General features: G+C 37.9%; 1 protein-coding gene across 1 annotated transcript in view; it reads left to right on the top strand.

Annotated features, from left to right (window-relative positions):
• Positions 1–16,591, top strand: part of LOC126458219 (TBC1 domain family member 16) — a 104,433-nt gene extending 87,842 nt beyond the window's left edge. The window contains exons 10-12 of the mRNA XM_050095115.1: positions 256–362; positions 519–735; positions 14,642–16,591. Of these exons, the coding sequence (XP_049951072.1) occupies positions 256–362; positions 519–735; positions 14,642–14,806 (489 nt within the window). The 3' untranslated portion in view covers positions 14,807–16,591. The remainder of the gene's footprint in view (positions 1–255; positions 363–518; positions 736–14,641) is intronic.
• Positions 16,592–17,980: the final 1,389 nt, after the last annotated feature.

The raw sequence follows: 17,980 nt of genomic DNA on the forward strand, positions 1-17,980 counted from the left end.
TTAAAGATTGGGCAGAGAACTTGTTTCCACAGTTCCATTCTTGGATGATACTGAGAATATGGAAGGTACTCATTTGCATTTAGTTGGTTTACAGAATTGGTTGGACTGGTAAGAGAACAAGAATGTATTTTGCAGGAGATCAGATGGGGTTAAAGGAGGCAAAATTGCAGCTCCTAGTCAATTTGTCATAATAACTACTGCAGTTTCCAGTTATTGCTTCAGTATGTTGTGTTACTATAAGTTCTCTGTTTACAGAACTACCTCAGGGAACTCATCCGTTTGATGGTTCCCCAATTCTATAATCATCTGTTGCAACACAATGATGCTATGGAGCTCCTGTTTTGTCACCGCTGGATACTTTTGTAAGTAACAATTTATCTGATGAAAATATTTTTACAGTACATTATAGTGCAACCTTCCATCTGTGTTTACAGCGTAGCCAACCAAATATAAATGTGAATTGCTGCAGTTTGCTGAACTTGACACAGTATTATCATAATTCATATTTTCTTTTCCAGGTGCTTCAAAAGGGAGTTTCCAGAACCCATTGCCTTGAAAATGTGGGAAGCATGCTGGGCAAACTATCTTACGGACTACTTCCACCTGTTCCTATGCTTGGCTATAATCAGCATTTATTCAGATGATGTTGTGGCCCAGGACCTGCGCACAGATGAAATGCTGCTACACTTTAGCTCGCTGGCCATGTTTATGAATGGGGAGCTTATACTCAGGAAGGTACTTACATTCTTATGTAAATCAACAAGGAGAGTTTCTTTAAACACACTATGAATTTTGGAAGGAGTAACAGTGACAACTCACCATATAGCTGAAGCATTGAGACATTGCCAGGTACATAAACAAAACTGTAAACTTACTAGCTTTGGGACAAAGTGTAATAGCAGATAGAATAACCTCATATTCGCTCGTAAGACTGACCTGAATTTTCACTCTGCAGTGCAGTGTGGGCTGATTAAAACTGCGTGCTTCACTAGGTCTCGAACCTGGGATCATTGCCTTTCATGAACAAGTTCTCTTAACAGCTGAGCTGCCCAAACACAACTCACAACTTGGCCTCACAGCCCTACTTCCACCAGTACCTCATCTCCTACCTTCCAATCTTCGCAGAAGTCCTCCTGCACACCTAACGGAACTAGCACTCCCGGAAGAAAGGATATTGTGGAGAGATGGCTCACATGGGATATTGTTTCCAGAATGAATTTTCACTCTACAGCAATGTGTGCACTGATTTGAGATTTCCTGGCCAAGCCATGTCTCCACAATATCCTTTCTTCCAGGAGTGCTTGTCCCACAATGTATGCAAAAAAAAGTCTGTGGAGTTTGCAAGGTAGGAGATGAGGTACTGGCAGAAATAGGGCTGTGAGGGTGGGTCGTAAGTTGTGCTCAGATAGCTCAGTCAGTAGACAAATTGCCGATGAAAAGCAATGGCCCCAGGTTCGAGTCTCAGTCTGGCGCACAGTTATAGTGTGCGAGGAAGTTTCATTCTCAGTCCTGTTTGTGCCTTTCAGTGACTCAACGCCTCAACTATGTGGTGAGTTCCATCATATATGGTAAATTGTTACCTTTATTCCTTCTGTTGTTAATGTTACAAAAGGACTTTCCATTACCCTATCTTTATTTAATATTTACAAAAGCTGCCCAGTGCAAGGTGGTTACAGATTTAACAAGTGTCAACACAGATGAAAGGCTGTACTTACCAACAGAGATTAGAGAGTAACAGTAATACGAAATGGTTGTTGATTAAGCTTCTTTGTGGAACTATAGGTTTCTTGTGCTATTGAAGGATTTTTTTAGCACAGTTAGTAATTACCAGAGAGTGGAAAATGTTGTATCTGGTTTTTGTCAAAGTTCACAACTATTTTTGTGTAAATTAGCATCTATTTTTTCTTTGGAAATGATTAGAAGCCTGAATTTTGAAGGTTGTCATGCCACATGTGTGAAGACAAATAAAGCCTTAATTCTTTGAAATTGGTTGTTAATAAAAGTGCTGCTTGGCAACTTTTTGAGTGGAATTTTTGCTTTTGCAAGAATTTCAGCAGCCTTTTTTTCAGAAATGGCCATCATTTATTTTTTGGCTGTATTTAAGCTCTCAACAAACAATTGTTCTGTTGAAAACCAGCAGCATTTTCCCGCCAGTGAACTGAGTACGTCTCTTGATTTAATGTATTTCTTCACGTTCTTTGTCTTTTCCCATCAAATTCTATGATTACAAAATCTACCTTTCATAGGCACTCACAGCCATGCGACCCATGCTTGACAACACTACTGGTAGAACTGACAAAGCACGTAGTGTAGAAGTATGACCAGAAGTAACTATTCAAGCATTAGGGGGAGAATTTCAGGGGTGGGAACAAGCTGATCTCTTCTGGTGTTGTAAGGCTCTTAATCGAAATCCATGATGGAACAAGTTTAATTGCTTCACTCATTTCAAAATAAGAAAACAATGAAAAATGCACAACACAAAGCATTCAGGAGTGCCTACCCCACATTGCTTGGTGATGTTGGCAGAGTATTGTTAATGATGTAGATCAAGCCCAATCTCTAACAATATTCAATCCAGCTACTGTTCAAATATCCACCATGTAATTTGCTGTATATTACACCAACTTTTGAACTTTCACTAACAAACAAACATATCCATTTGTTTGTTATAAAAAGCTAGGTCCCACGATTGAGTACTACATTGCACTGTGGCGTGTATCTTAAATAGACCACTCAACTGCCCACAGTTGGCATGGCAACAGAGCATTTAGTACATTGACACATTGTTGCGTTCGAGCAATTTTTATTTTGCAAGCAGGTTCTTAGTCACATTATCTTTCCAAATTGGGCTTCATCAGATGATGCACAAGACCAGTAACTGGAAGCAGGCACATTTTCAATATTAACATACTGAAATTAAAGCTACTCCAAACTATCTCAGATAAAATAGTTCCTCTGGATACAATTTGCTATGAAACAGTGTGCATTACATAATTTTGTGTTTTGAGGCAGAATTTGCATCTGTTTCACATTATCAAAAAATGCAAAATTTTGTGGACTGTAGTAATTACTTAGTCTCATGTACTGCACTGGCTTTACTGTAGTTTGTTTGAAAACTTGGTTTACTCAAAAAAGTATGTTGTCTATGAATGAAGACCCCGGAAGGGCTTCTTTATGTGTTATGTTGGATCATACAGTTTGCAGGTGTTACCAAAAAATAAAAAATAAATAAAAAAAAAATTAGAAAGATTCAAAGCACCACAAGTAACAAAGCAATGATTTTATGTTAGTTTGTGTATATATCAGTGGTGTGAACACAAAATTTGTCATTAGTTTCAAATCATTTTGTACAATTCGCTGAAGGGGAAAGCAGTCTAAATCTAAGCTACGTCTCTTTTAGTTTCTCTACTTTTCTGAAAAAATTATTCATAGTGTGTGGCCAGATTTTAGTGTCCCGTGGTGCCAGTTGCACACGGACAGCCAACTATAGCCAACTATACACTGGTGAATTATTTTGTAAATCTAAATTGTTGGAAAAATGTATCAATATGCAGCCAGCCGAAAGGAGTGTAGATCGAAACGTTATGATAGTAAGATCAGTATCGAATGAACACAAGGAAGTAAATATAAGTTCTTATATATGTTATACATTTTGTCCTATAAAATTTTAAACTTTATTACATCATCCCATATAAAGCTTAATGCCAATTTGACAAAGTGTGCAGGTGATGCACTACTAGACTTATCATTCTAAAATCATTCTTAACTTTGAAATTTAATGTAATCTTTGGTGAGCATGTTTATTTTTGTTGCCATTCCTTCACATATCATGATCAGTAGGTACTATAAAAAAAGGAGAACCTTCAGGGAACGAGAGCAGTGCAAAAGTATAAATGAACTGATTGAAGTAACTGTCAAAACTGGAAGCATTACTTACAGAAGCTGTCAGTTTTTTGTCAAGTTATCCTTTGGAAGGTTTTAAAAGATGTCAGTAAATAAATTTATACGCATGATGTAAGAAAGGAGAAACCCCTTTTTTTGCCGTTAGCATTAATACTTATGACATTAGGTAATCAGATACTCATAATACTACAGCAACTGATAAAATATGCTTTCAGTGTTCTTCTGCATTTCTGTAAATTCCCAGTTCCTTGAATTATGCTGACGGCTAGTTAAAAACCTTTGTAGAAGTATGCAAAATCATGCAAACTTTACAGATAACTCCTTTTTGTGTCTTATTCTGTCGGGTATATAATTTTATTATTAGCATTGTATACAATCTCTGATCAAAAATATCCAGATATCAATATATAACAGGGAATTAACCGTTAGAAGCCACGATGGGTAGACCCACCAGTGTAAAAGGAGGTGATGAGTCAATAGAGAAGCACTAAAAGCAGAATGGGTCGCTTAGGAGAGCTCAGTGACTTCAAACGTTTTAGTCACTGGATGTCACCTGAGTAACAAACTGAATACGGACATTTCAGCCCTTCTAAACCTACCAAAATCAGCTGCTTGTGATATGGGAATGTGAGGGAACAACCACAGCTAAACCAAGACCATGCAGACCTCATGTACTGAGAGACAGGGTCTGTTGAACATTGCAAAGGGTGGTTGTAAAAAGTCACATGAAATCATTGGAAAGAACCACTTGTGAGTTCCAAACTGCAACCAGCAGAGCAGCTAGCACAGTGATTGAGTGAAAGGAGTTCAAAAGAATGGAATACAACAGTCGAGCAGGTCCTCAGAAGCCACACATTTCTGTACGCAGTGCTACGCAACGCAAGAGGTGGTGTAAAGAGTGGTGCCCCAAGTGATTTGGGGCAATGAACCACACCATACTCTGTGGCAGTTTGATGGAATGGTTTGGGTTTGCAAATGCCTGCCACCATACCTGCATGCAGTGCCAGCAGTGAAGTACAGAGGAGTTGGTGTTATGGTACAGGGTTCTTCTTCACGGTTGTGATATGGTCTTCTTATTGGACTTAAGAAAACACTAAATGAGAATATTAACTTATTTACAGCATTGTGTACTGTGTACAGTAGAGGAACCATTCAGAGGTGATGATTGATTGTTATCGGCATGCGAATGTATCCTACCATAAAGCACCATCTGCAAGGCAATGGTTTGTGGACAATAACGTTCCTGAAATGGACTAGCCTGCCCATAGACCTGACCCGAACCCAATGGAACAGCTTTATGCCAAGTGACAACATTGCCTTCATTTTAGACCCCTGCATTCAACATCATTACCTTCTCTGGTTTTGGCTCTTGAAGAGCAGTGGGCTGCCATTCCTCCACAGACATTCAGGAACCTCACTTAAAGTGTCCCCAGCACAATCCAAGCCATCATAAAGGTGAAGGCTGGACGCATCCCATATTAAGGTGCACTAATAGGTATCCATATATTTTTGATCAGATGGTGTACCACTGGGGAGTATATAGGTCTGCAGTCCAGCAAAAGAGAGATTCTGAAGCACAGAATGTGTCAGACTGAAATATTTTAATTATCTTAAACATGGAGTGTGACTAGTTTTTACTTGTTATTTATCTAGTCACCAAATAATTGTATATATGTTTTATTTAGTCTTTTCCATTAATATCTATTTCTATAACGTGTAGGTCACTTTTGTTTCTTACAACGTGTATTATGAATGGTTCTGGTGTTCAGACTTAAACTCTTTGCTGTAAACCAGTTATACATACACTCAGCTATCAACTATGAAGTGTATTTCACTCAGCACTCACATAAATTATTAAACAGCAAAATAAACAGTTTTTGAACAGTCTTGCAAGGTGTTCAGAAGCTGATTGAAGAACAAGTGAAGACCTGGTACCATACCTCCTGAACTTCAGATTCTATGTTCCCCTCTTCTGAGTTTAGTTTTACCCCTGTTGTGCAGTCTGTCAGTGCAGCCTGCTTCTATCCTGCAGGTTAGGCTTCAGCTGCACTTGGAGGACAAACCACTGAATTTGCTTCCAGGAGAGAGGGGTTCAAATCCCCTCTAGCCATTTAGTTATAGTTTTCCACAGATTTTCTAAAACCCCTTCAGAAAAATGTTGAGATGGTCCAGCTGAACAGTTGCTAAGTACCTGCTACCATTCTGTCAACCAGATATTAAACCTTAATCTTCGCTCCATCCATCCATGCTTGGTGAATTTCGGTTATGTCATAACATTTCAGCTTTTCAGAGAGAGATTCTTTTGGTTATCCTCTCTGTGATGCCACTTCAAATGCCAACAGAGTAAAAAAGGCAAGCAAAGCAACAGTACTCATTGACCTCAGGGCTCCTATGATATTGCTTTTTTATAATATAGACACTGCCTCTTTTCTCCAATACTGATAGTATCTTTGAAAAGATAGGTAACATTTAGATTAAAGTTTTCTCTTTAATTATTTTCTTGAAAACAATATTGCTCATAGTGTTTTCAGTCTTTTCAATTTCTACATTTACATCTATATTCCACAAGCTACTTTAGAGTGACTGATAGAGGGTGCCTTGTAGACAACTGTCACTTCTCTCCCATCCCCCCCCCCTCCCCCTTTCCTTGTTCCAGTTTTGAAGGGTGTGAACAAAAGATGACATTTGGTAAGTCTCCATAGGAAGTCATATCTTTCTACTTTTACCTTCCTGATCTTTTTATGAAATATGTGCAGCAGGAAGCACCAAGTTAATTGATCCTTTTAGGAAGGCACACTCAGAATTTTCACAGTAAATCACGTAATGTTGCACATCATCTCTCTTGTAGTGTCTGTAGAGTTGGTCGAGCATTGCTATGGTGCTTTCACACGTAGTGAATGATGCCGTGATGAAACTTACTGTTCTTCTCTGCATCTTTTGTATTTCCTTTATCAGTCTGATGTCATAAATAATGCAGACTAAGGAGCAGTGCCCAAGTCTTGGTCAAAAGGGTCTTTTGTAAGCTACTCTCCCTTTTGTGGGTGCACTGCGCTTCTTGAAATAGGATTAAATGCTTCAGTTGAAGCAAGAGACTATATTAAAAATGTCACTCCACAGAACTTTAAGTAACTTGAAGTAGCACGAACAACCTTCACTAAACTTAACAGAATTCTAAAAGTACTAAAAAAACAAAGACCCATGTGGTGTTGGTGGAATTTCATACAGAAGTCTGAAAAGTTAATTCCAACTTAATAAGCAATGTCCTTTTTGATATGTGGAATACATCCCTGGCACGGGGAACTTTTCCAGGCAGATTAAAATATGCAGTTGTTAAACCTCAGACAGACTTAAACAATTATCATCCAGTTTCCTTACTGACATCTTTTTCAGAAATATTCGAAAAACATACTCAAGAGTCTCACACTTAAATAGAAATAATTTTCATAACCTATCCCAGTTTGTATTTCTGAAAGATTTATACATTCGCTCATCAAATAGTACAAGTCTTAAATATTAGAATATTAGTATTTCCTGTGATCTTTCCAAGATGTACAGTTTTGTAGATCATGATACTCTCCCAGAAAAACTCAAATTTAATGGAATTGATGGCTTCACACACAACTGTTTGAATCATCATCATGCAGAAAGGTTGTGCTGAGTAATTCAAATAATGTTGAAAGAGCAGAAAATTTTAGTAACTAGAGAGAAATCTCTAAGGGAGAAGGCCTACAGGGTTCAATTTTGGGCCCATTGCTGTTCCTTATATATGAGAATGACCTTCCACTTAACATTCAACAAATGGAATTAGTATTTTTTGCTGACAATACTGGTATTATAATAAATCCCATTAGAGAGAAACCAACAGAAGAGATCGTAAATCATATTTTCCGAAAAATTGTAAAGTAGTTCTTGGGAAATAAATTCTCTGTACAACAAACAGTGATACCAGCAGTTGATGAAGCACATAGGCAGGAGTCAGGAAGTAGGGTGAAATGCACCAAATTTTGGGTGTACATATTGATGAAAACTAGAAGAAGGGTATTTTTGAGCTTCTCAAACAATTAAGTTCAGTTACTTTTGCTCTTTGTGTGATTGCTTATCTTGGGAACAAGCAAATAAACCACCTCACATACGAGGGGCGTTCAGAAAGTAAGCTCCGATCGGTCGCGAAATGGAAACGACTATGAAAATCCGATAAAGCTTTGCGCAGATGTGTTGGGTAGTGTCTCTAGTATAACCCCAGTTAGCATCACGTCGCTCTTCTCATTTCTGAGCTCGCAGTGAGTGCGTAAAGATGTCTAGAAAATAATGTCTGCCGCCAAGTACGAGGGCCTGGTGAGAAATTTCGCCTGAAGCTATGCAGCTAACATTACATAACTGTCGTGCTGTTTCTTCTTCAAGACAATTCTCAGCCGCATTCTGCAGGGGCAGTGAAGATGCTCCTGCATCGTTTTCAAATGGAAATGTTAAGATTACCCACAATACAGTCCGCAATTGTCTCCCCCTGAGTTTCATCTCTGGTCACATGAACCGCTGTCTTTGAAGACAACATTTTGACACAGACAACGAGGTGTAGGCCAGCGTGGAGAATTGGCGGAAAGCACTGGCGGCTGCCTTCTATGATGAGGCTATTGAAAAGTTGGTACAACGCTATGACAAAAGTCTAAGTCAGAACGGCGACTACGTAGAGAAGTAGCTGAAAGGTGTAGCTAATTGTTAGAAGTAAAACATTTCTGATGTTCACTGTGGTTTCAATTTGGCAATCAATCGGAGCTTACTTTCTGAACAGGCCTCGTATTTTGCATATTTCTGCCCAATAATGTCTTATGGAATAAGTTTGTGGGGCAACTTATCATTTAGAAGGAAAGTATTGACTGCAAAAAGCAAGCAGCAAGAATAATATGTGGTGTTCATCCATGGACGTCATGTAAGTACCTCCTCAAGGAGCTAGGCATTTTAACAGCACTTTTGCAATACGTATATTTGCTAATGAAAGTAGTCCATCACAATTTGAGAAGAACAGTGATGCCCACACGTACATCACCAAAGGGAAAAAATGACATTTCTGCATAGTAATTCCTTGGAAATGTTTTGATGGCTAAATGCTTTAGTTATAATGCATTTTGAGTAATCATCATCAGATAACTGTAGCTAAAATTAGTGTATCTTAAAAATGGATGACTTCATCAGTCAAACTGAAAAAACTGTCCTTATTTCCCTTTGTTAAAGCTATCTGAGGATTCTTCCAGTGAATCTCAGTCTGGCATCTGCCAGTTTCCTATGAGTAATTCTATATGGTAGTTCCACTTTAAATCACTCCATCTACATAGTCCTAGATATTTAATGGATGTAATGGTTTCCTGTGATGATTTGGCCATAATATAATCAGACAGTAATGAGTCTTTCTTTATGTTTATGTGCAGTATGCCACATTTGTTTATGTTGAGCATAAATTGCAAATCCTTGCACCAAGCCTCAGTTCTTTGCTGCTGTTCCTGCACTTACAATTTTCTACAATCACAACTTTCTCTATATAAATCATCTTCCATTAACAGGCTTGTGTAGCTTCCGACGCTATCCATGAAGTCACTTATATATGTTGTAAACTGAAATTGTCCTATAACATTCCCTTGATGTTATGCCCAAAACTACTTTCACTTTTGAAGGTTTCTCTCCATTAAAAATGGCAAGCTATTTTTTTATTTAAATCCAATAACGAAGCTGGCTTCCGTACGTACATATTTTATTCATCAGATGATAACACATTACTGTGCCGAATGCCTTCTGTAAGTCAAGGAACATATCTACATGGGTGCTCGTATCTACTGCTTTCTGTATCTTGTGAATGAACAGAATGAGCTGGGATTCACAAGGTAGTTGTTTGCAGACTTCATGTTGGTTCCTACATAGGAGATATTCAGTCTCCAGAAATGTCACAACACACAAGCATAAAAAAAGTTCCAGAATTCTACAAGAGAAGGAAATCGAGAATGTACACCAACAGTCATGTGCTTTTGTTCAGTGTCACTTATTAAAATAGAAATCACGTACACATTTTTCCAGTCACCTGGAATGTTCTGTTTCTCCAGTGATTGATGACACATTGCTGTTAGAAGATGAGCAAGTTCTTTCACATATTCTATGTAGTATCAAAGAGGAATCCCATCAGATCCTGTGGTCATTCCTTTGTTGAACAATATTGTAGTTGATTTTCTGTCCCATCATTACATATGTTCATATTTGTAATTTTGACCCAAGTTTGACGATTGGACAGCTAAAACAGAGCATGACATTCCTCAGTGAAACCATTTTGGAAAATGAAATTTATTATTACAGCCTTTTTTCTGTCATCCTCCACTTGGTGTTATGATGTTGATTGCGTGACTGCACAGTTGGCTTTGATCTGTTTTAATGTGTCCTTTGACCGAAATTTCTTAGCTTTTTTCGTCAGATTGGTAAATAGAATTTTACATTTGACTTTGTTGAATGTTTCGTGCATAGTTTTTCTTATGATCATTTTGGTTTCAGTTAGTTTTTGTTTTACAACAAGGCTTCGGCTATGTCTAAATTTGAGCTCTCTGCACCTTCAGAGCAAAACTTTCGTACGTTGCTTTTGAATGCCAACAGGTCTTTCCCATCCTTCACAGTTTTGCTCGGCACACACCTGTCAAAAGCATACTATACAACACACTTGAATTATGTCCATTTATACTCAATATTGTCAATCACAGAGATAAATGTTTGATTTGGACTGCTCTACTAATCTGAAATTTGTTTCTTTGCTGCAGTTACTAAGCAGAAATGTAAATGCAATCTCTTAGGTTTTCTTGGTGTGTTTATGGAGTGCTTCTGGGTGCTTTCCCGAGTTGTTGGCAAGATAAATACTATATTGGGGCAATGGAAATTCCAAAGTCATAACAATAAAAAAAATAGAAAAATCTGATGTCACCACAGCCGTGGGTGGATGCATTTATATGTCCTTAGTATTGTGTGAGGGAGAGTGTGTGCTTACTAGAAAAAAGAATAGTAGATCAAAAGCTAGTAAATCCTCTGTATTCTTTTACATGCGCACGTGTGCGTGTGCATGTGTGTGTGTGTGTGTGTGTGTGTGTGTGTGTGTGTGTGTGTGTGTGTGTGTGTTGCGCCAAGAATGAATTGGCTGGAGATGAATGGAAAGTCCATAAAATATGTTATACAAATTTTGTGTGTGCTGTGCTAGCAAAATTACAGAGGATATAGAATAGACAACATTGTCAGGTAACATGTCCAACATGCCATCACAGAGTTGTATAAAACACTTTTCCATCTATATTTCAGATTAATTTGTAATGGCATGTAGAACATGTCACCTGTTGGCATTAAAAAAATTTGAGTAATTGTAATGAGAAAGCATTCTTCAGAACAGCAGCTGTGGCACTTAATTACTTGTCTGTTTTGTTTTTTGGATGTAAGTATTACGTTGTTGTATCATTAGTACATTATACACTCTTGAGCAGTTGAATTAGATATGTCATAGAGAGAGATCACTCCTGCCAGCATGACATGGAAAAGTTTAGTATTTCATGTTACTTGAGTGCTGTCAGTCCTAGTACTGACTGGCGGCATGATTGTCAATTACAGGATGAGCAAGGCATACGACAATAATATGTTTGATCACAGCCAGATTGTAGATGTTTGAGGCATCAGACATTTCATCTCAGAGACTGTGCAAGTCATGGACATTTGGTGCACTACCATTTCAAGGATGTATCATGTTTACCTAAATTCAGGGAGAATTTCAATTGCCAGACTCATCTGCTGTAGGCAAATATCTGTTAATGATAGAAGTCTCCAAAGGCTGTGACAGATTAATAGATGTGCCACTATCCAGCTAATAGCTTGCCAATGCAATGCTGGACAATGACAACTAGTAAGAAGCCACACCAGCCAGAATCACCTTTGGATTGTGGGGAACATAAACCACTGACCCACGCATGTCCCATTGCTCACCGTACATCACAGAGATTAGCATAGGCACAAGAAGACTGCCATTGGCTGCTCTAAATATGATGAAAGCCGCTTGGTCTGATGATTACATATGTGTGGCAGGGTAACGGTATTTCATAAATTACATGGGCCAACATTGTAAGTGCAGTGAGTTTAGTATGTGGGAGGCCAAGTAACAAAGAGAGATGGAAGTAAACACCATGGTGGAATGAAGAAATGAAAGATATGCTGCAGAAGAAGAGTGGAGCCTTTTGGGTATGGTTCCAGAACGGCACAGTAGAGACATGAAAAAAGTACCAGACAAGAAAGAAAGAAGCTAAAATAGTAGTGACAGAGGAAAGAAGAATGTGGAACAACGAGTGGGACTAGAATGGCGCAGGAGAGGGAAAGGTTAAAAAAGGTTCTGTAGGGGATGGTTAAAAGTGAGAGGCAGAGTCAAATGACATGTTGTTCAAATGGGGAATTAAAGTAGCCAAGAGATAGAAAACAAGGAAGTATTCAAGATTAGATGGAGGGAGTATTCTCAAGAACTCTCAAACCCATAGATATTTGGAAGAGGGGGAGGAAGAAAAGGAACTGCAAAGAGAAAAGGGCTTAACATGGAGGAAAGTCAAAGATGCTTTAAGAAAGATGAGAGGAAAGAAGGTGCCAGCCAGATTTGAATGAGGTGACTATAGAGATGCTGAGAGCAGCTGGAGAAGTGGTGACACAGTTGTTCTATTGAGTGATGAATGGGGGGGGGGGGGGGGGGGGGGGGGACCAGACCTCAGAAGACTGGAAGAAGGAAATAATTATCCCAGTCTTCAAGGAAAGTAATAGAAAAAGAGTTTGAAAACTATTGAGGAATCACATTTATGACCCTTTGTGTGAAGACCTTTGAGAAAATTTTGGAAACACAAAATAGAGACAAGGATGACAGAATATCAATGCTGTTTCAGAGCAGGAGGGTCCTCAATAGATCTAATTTTCATGGTAAGGCAGCTACAGGAACACCACTTTGAATATGGAATAGATTTACAAATGGCCTTCCTGGGCATAGAAAAAGCGTTTGATAGTGTATGTAGAATGAGAAACAAAGTACAGAAGTCCGTGGAAAGCAGACGAGTAAGAAAGAAAGCTGTATGGAGGATAGAAGAAATTTACTAAGGGAGTGTGAGCTGCATCAAAGTGACAGGAGAGAGATCATCATGGTGATGGATGAGTTAATGACCAGAGTGTCACAAATAATTGGTAAAGGAAAGATGAAAGCAATGGTGTTTGTAGATGTGATGTAATGATTTGGGAAAACAAGGAGGAGGAAGTACAAGAACAGTTGGACGTACGACAACAAATAGTCCAGCAGTATGGGATGAAACTTAGCATAAGTGTGAAATGATGATCACATCTAAGGAGAAGGAAAAAGTCACAAATGAAATAACAGTCGATGGGAAACAACTGAGGAATGTGGGGAGTTTGAAAAGTACCTGAGAAGCTTAATACAGGAGAATGGAAGAAATGACAGAGAAGTAAATGGCCATGGGATACAAGCAAAAGAATTCAGGAAGAGTGTTAAAAGCCTGATATGGAAGTAGGATGTCCCTCAAAACAGTAACAAGGATATGTATTTGCCATACTATGTCCCACTCCTGATGTATGCCTAGAAGATCTGGGTAAAGAAAGAAAAAGAGGGAAGCCAACCCAAATATAAACTAGTGAGATGAAATTCTCAAGAAATAGTACTGGAGTGACAAAGATGGAGAGATTGAGGAATGAGATGAACAGGGAATTAGAGGAGGACGGAACATTACAGGATAGGATAGAGGACTCAAGTCTTAGATGGTATAGCATATATGCCTGAATTTCCAAGTTACGAGGCAATCTAGATTAATGTAGAGGCAGAAGTACAACTTCAAACAGCCATGATCGCTATTGTACAGCATTTATTGTGATGACCATTTTCAGCAAACTACATTACCCTTATCATATCATTGGCAGTACATTCCACTGAATCTTGATCAAATGAATATTATATCATGTCATACCATATCATAGAAGAGGAGATCTAATAAGAGCAACATAGTTTGCTGAGGCAGGTTATCACAATAAATGCTGGACAATAGATATCCTGGCTGTCTGAAGTTGTACTTCTGTTTCTACATTTAGATGGTATAGACGTGTTAAGCAAATTGGGGGCAAAGAGGATATGCAGAAAGAGACACGAGATGAAAGGGAAGGGAAAAAGACTGGGAGGAAGACCAAGAGACAGATTGCTGGAAGGAGTGAAGGACTGCGTACGAAAGATAGAGAAGGCTTCATTGAGGTGGAGACTGAGGGATGCTGGGAAGACAGATGACCATGAAGGGGCTTGTGTTCCAGACAGACCTGGCCAATGACTGGAAAACTGTAAAAGATGATGGTGGTGGTGGTAGTGGTAGTGATAGTGATGATAATAACATTGTCCTGTGCCTTCAGAAAGGCAACACACTACTCCTTCACTCTGTCAGGCTACACAGTGAACACATTTGGACCCCTACTCTGGCAGCAGTTGAAGGGTTGCGCATCAGGATGGCTTCCCAATTCACGTGTTATCTCATATGTCCCAAGCCACAATCTGCTGCTGCCTTCATTGTGGTGGATGTGGGTGCCACATGCTACTAACAAGGAATCACTAATACTGTTGCTCACGGGTATATAATCAGAGTAGACATATAGTTTTGACTTGCATACTGTCTGAATCCCATTATAAAAATGTTTTTTTATGTTATTTGTTCAGGCAAGAGGTCTGCTGTATCAGTTTAGGGAGATGCAGCGAATTCCATGTACGGTCGCTGGCCTTTGTCAGCTGTGTGGACCTGGCATGTGGGACTCCACACATGCACCTGTTGTTGAATGCACAAGAAACCATCTTCCTGGGCAGTCGTGTCCTCATCGTACTTAGAGCTGGAAGGACAATAAGATGGTGTATGTGGCCCTGCGGTTATTTGAAAACTCTTAACCAGTCATTTTAACTATACAAAAAAAAAAAAAAAAGGTTCACTTCTTCTATTGCCCAGATGCACATCACAATCAAATATTTGGAAGTTTGGAGAGGCATTTCACTTATAAATTCATACTCTCCTGCACCAGGAAAAAAGCAGCTAAATAATCTCAATTTATACATTATCCACAAAGTATTTTTTATAACCAGTTTTATTGGTGAAATACTTTCAAGTATGATTTTAGTTATGGAAGGAAGTGTTTATCTCTTGTTTTATGGAAAGATTTCAGGTACGTACTCTTCGTTACTACAGTGAGAATATTGTTTTTATTAGAGAAACTGTACATTCCCATCTTCTTGTTTACTATTTTTCAGTTTATTCAGTACATTTGTAAAGACAGCAACAAGAAGTTAAGTGATACATATAAGCCACTACTGAATTCCATATTATGTATATTAAATGGGACCTGCAATGTTATGCACCTTTAAAATCTACTATAAATGTAATGGTACTAAGTATCTCATTAACTATGGGGGCCTAAGTACAAGAGGTGCTGTCAACATATCAGAGTAACGTGATTAAATGTCATTTTGTCTATTGCAGTAGATTGTGCTACTGAAGTTCAAGTATAAAGTGTTGTACAATATATATATATATATATATATATATATATAAAGATTTGTTGCATGCTTTTAAAAATAAGAAGTGAAATGGGTGAAAGCAACCACTCATGATTTTATTTTTATGATTAAATTATGTTATACGATATTTTACAGCAAAAAAATTGTTTTTTTAACAGCTGATTCACTGTGTTCAAAAAAGGACAGTAGAGAATTTTAAATGTGTGTTGGCCTTTGTAAGTATCCATTACTTTTCTTACATTTCATTGGCTTATCTTTGACAAAACATTAAATATTTAATCAGATTTATATTTTTACAAGAACAAGTATTTTATTTATTCTTGTTATTATGTACCATTTTTTATTATTAACTAAAATATGTGCTGTGATATTTGATTATGTATAGAAACTTTAAATGCTGTTATAAATATGTTGAGACGTATCATACTGAATTGTACAAACATCACAGTCTGTGCCATTACAAACATTATGTGTGAAGTTACATCTTACTTTTGTCCTGAAGGGCACATTTTCTATAGTACAAGTTTATGGTTAAGACTCTGTAATGAATACATTTTAAGAAAAAAAGCAATATTTACCTGAAAGGAATGAAAGTTGTGTGTTATGGTTAAGAAAGATTTAAGATAAAGAACTAAGAGTTTCTTCTTCCATTTATGCTGGAAAAAGAAGTTTAGATTTCTGGAAGCTCAGTAATGAGTATTCGTTGCAGAGCCTTACTGCAACCACCATTTGTTTCCGCTCAGTACTGCTTTTCTATGTGTCTACAATGAAAAATGTAAGTTTTAGAAACTATGTTTGTTAACTTTTGTTTCTGGCAGTTGTCTGCAGTAGTCTGTCTTTACTAAGAAAGGGAAGTTTTTACAACATGCCAATTTCTCAGCTTCTTTCACATTTACTATATTTGTCTATCATAACTAAAATATTTTAAAGAGTCATACAAACTTCAATTCTAGTCATATTGTTGTATTTAAAGTCTGACCACACATGTGGAAAATGCCAAATATGTACAATAATTGTATTTATAAGGCTATTATTTTATGTAAAAAGGGCCATAATATTTACTCTGGAATAAGATACAATAAATATTACATGCGCATATTGCAATTTTGTGCCATAATTCACTTATGGGCTGCCACCATTTATTTTATTTACTGTTATTGCATTGTCACAAAAATGCTATTTACAGAAATGTATTCTAATAACTTTCCCCATTTATTTAGAAGCAATGGGTAAGAAATAATAATGCAGTTTGGTATTAGGATGGGTATACTGTACTGTCAAGACATGGAAAATTTACAAATATGCTGCCAGCATTTATCAATAAGTAAAAGAATCTGTTTCAATTTAATTCTATCCTTTCCATATCTCTGACTTGTTAACTGCCCTCTATGTTACTTATGACTTATCAGTTACTGCTGTTGCCAGCTATTGTATTGTTGAGATCTCTCTCTCTCTCTCTCTCTCTCTCTCTCTCTCTCTCTCTCTCTCTCTCCCTCCCCCCCCCCCCCCCGCCTCCCCTTTCGCCCCCCACCCCATCCCCACCCCACCCCCTTGTCCTCTGATATTAATGCAATTCTGGTAAATTCTGGATGGAAAAACTGGAACATACTAGCTCATTTTTCTTTAGAGTACAAAGAAACATACGTACACACCAAGATCACAGCTTTAACAAGTCATATACATGAAAGAGGAGGAGGATAAAAGATTTCTAACACATTGGCTTGGTATTTTGTAACTGTGTATTGTGAGAAGTAAAGGGTAACCTAAATAGTTCAGGTGATGACCAGGTTGTGGTTTATTTCCCAATGGAGTGAATTAGTTGTATGCTGTTATGTGTAAGGAAAATCCATTGCCAGGTATTTGCAAAACAGAAGGGCTTGGTGTTGACACAGTATGAGAGAAGGCTGAATGAAATTTAGAATTTAAGGATTAAATATCATGTGTGTGTTCTTGCTGTACAAATACAGCATTTCAGGATCCATATTTGAGGTCGTGTTTACTGTGTGAAAAGATGGTACAAACATAGTGTGTTTTAATCCAATCTTCAGGTGACTTTCTTATCTGGCAATACCCTTGTATGTGAGAAATGGCAATCTTGGTTCCAATTTCATTTGAAACAGTCACTTTCTAACCTGGTAAACCACAGACAGATCTTTACATGGAAAAAAGTAGAATCCATATCTAGTAAACCCATTGTTATGCTGAGACCAACCACCAGGCCTACAGCCATGTAATTTACTACTTCATTTTCTCTCAACTTCCCTAATCTCCAAATCCAAATTTTAGTGACAAATAGTGAAGTTTCAGTGATCTACCACCTTCTTTCCAATCTTCCCAACCATATCTCCTTTACTCCCAGAAGAAGAAAAAATACAAGTTCCACAAGCTAGGAATTGTGTTTTCTACTTTAAAGTATTTTTGTTGGCAGTACCTGGAATTTCACCTCCTGAAGGTAAGTACTGTCCAGCCTTTCTGCCCCAACTGTAATTTTAC

This window comes from Schistocerca serialis, chromosome 2, assembly GCF_023864345.2.
Source record: "Schistocerca serialis cubense isolate TAMUIC-IGC-003099 chromosome 2, iqSchSeri2.2, whole genome shotgun sequence".
In the NCBI taxonomy this organism is placed as follows: Eukaryota; Metazoa; Arthropoda; class Insecta; order Orthoptera; family Acrididae; genus Schistocerca; species Schistocerca serialis.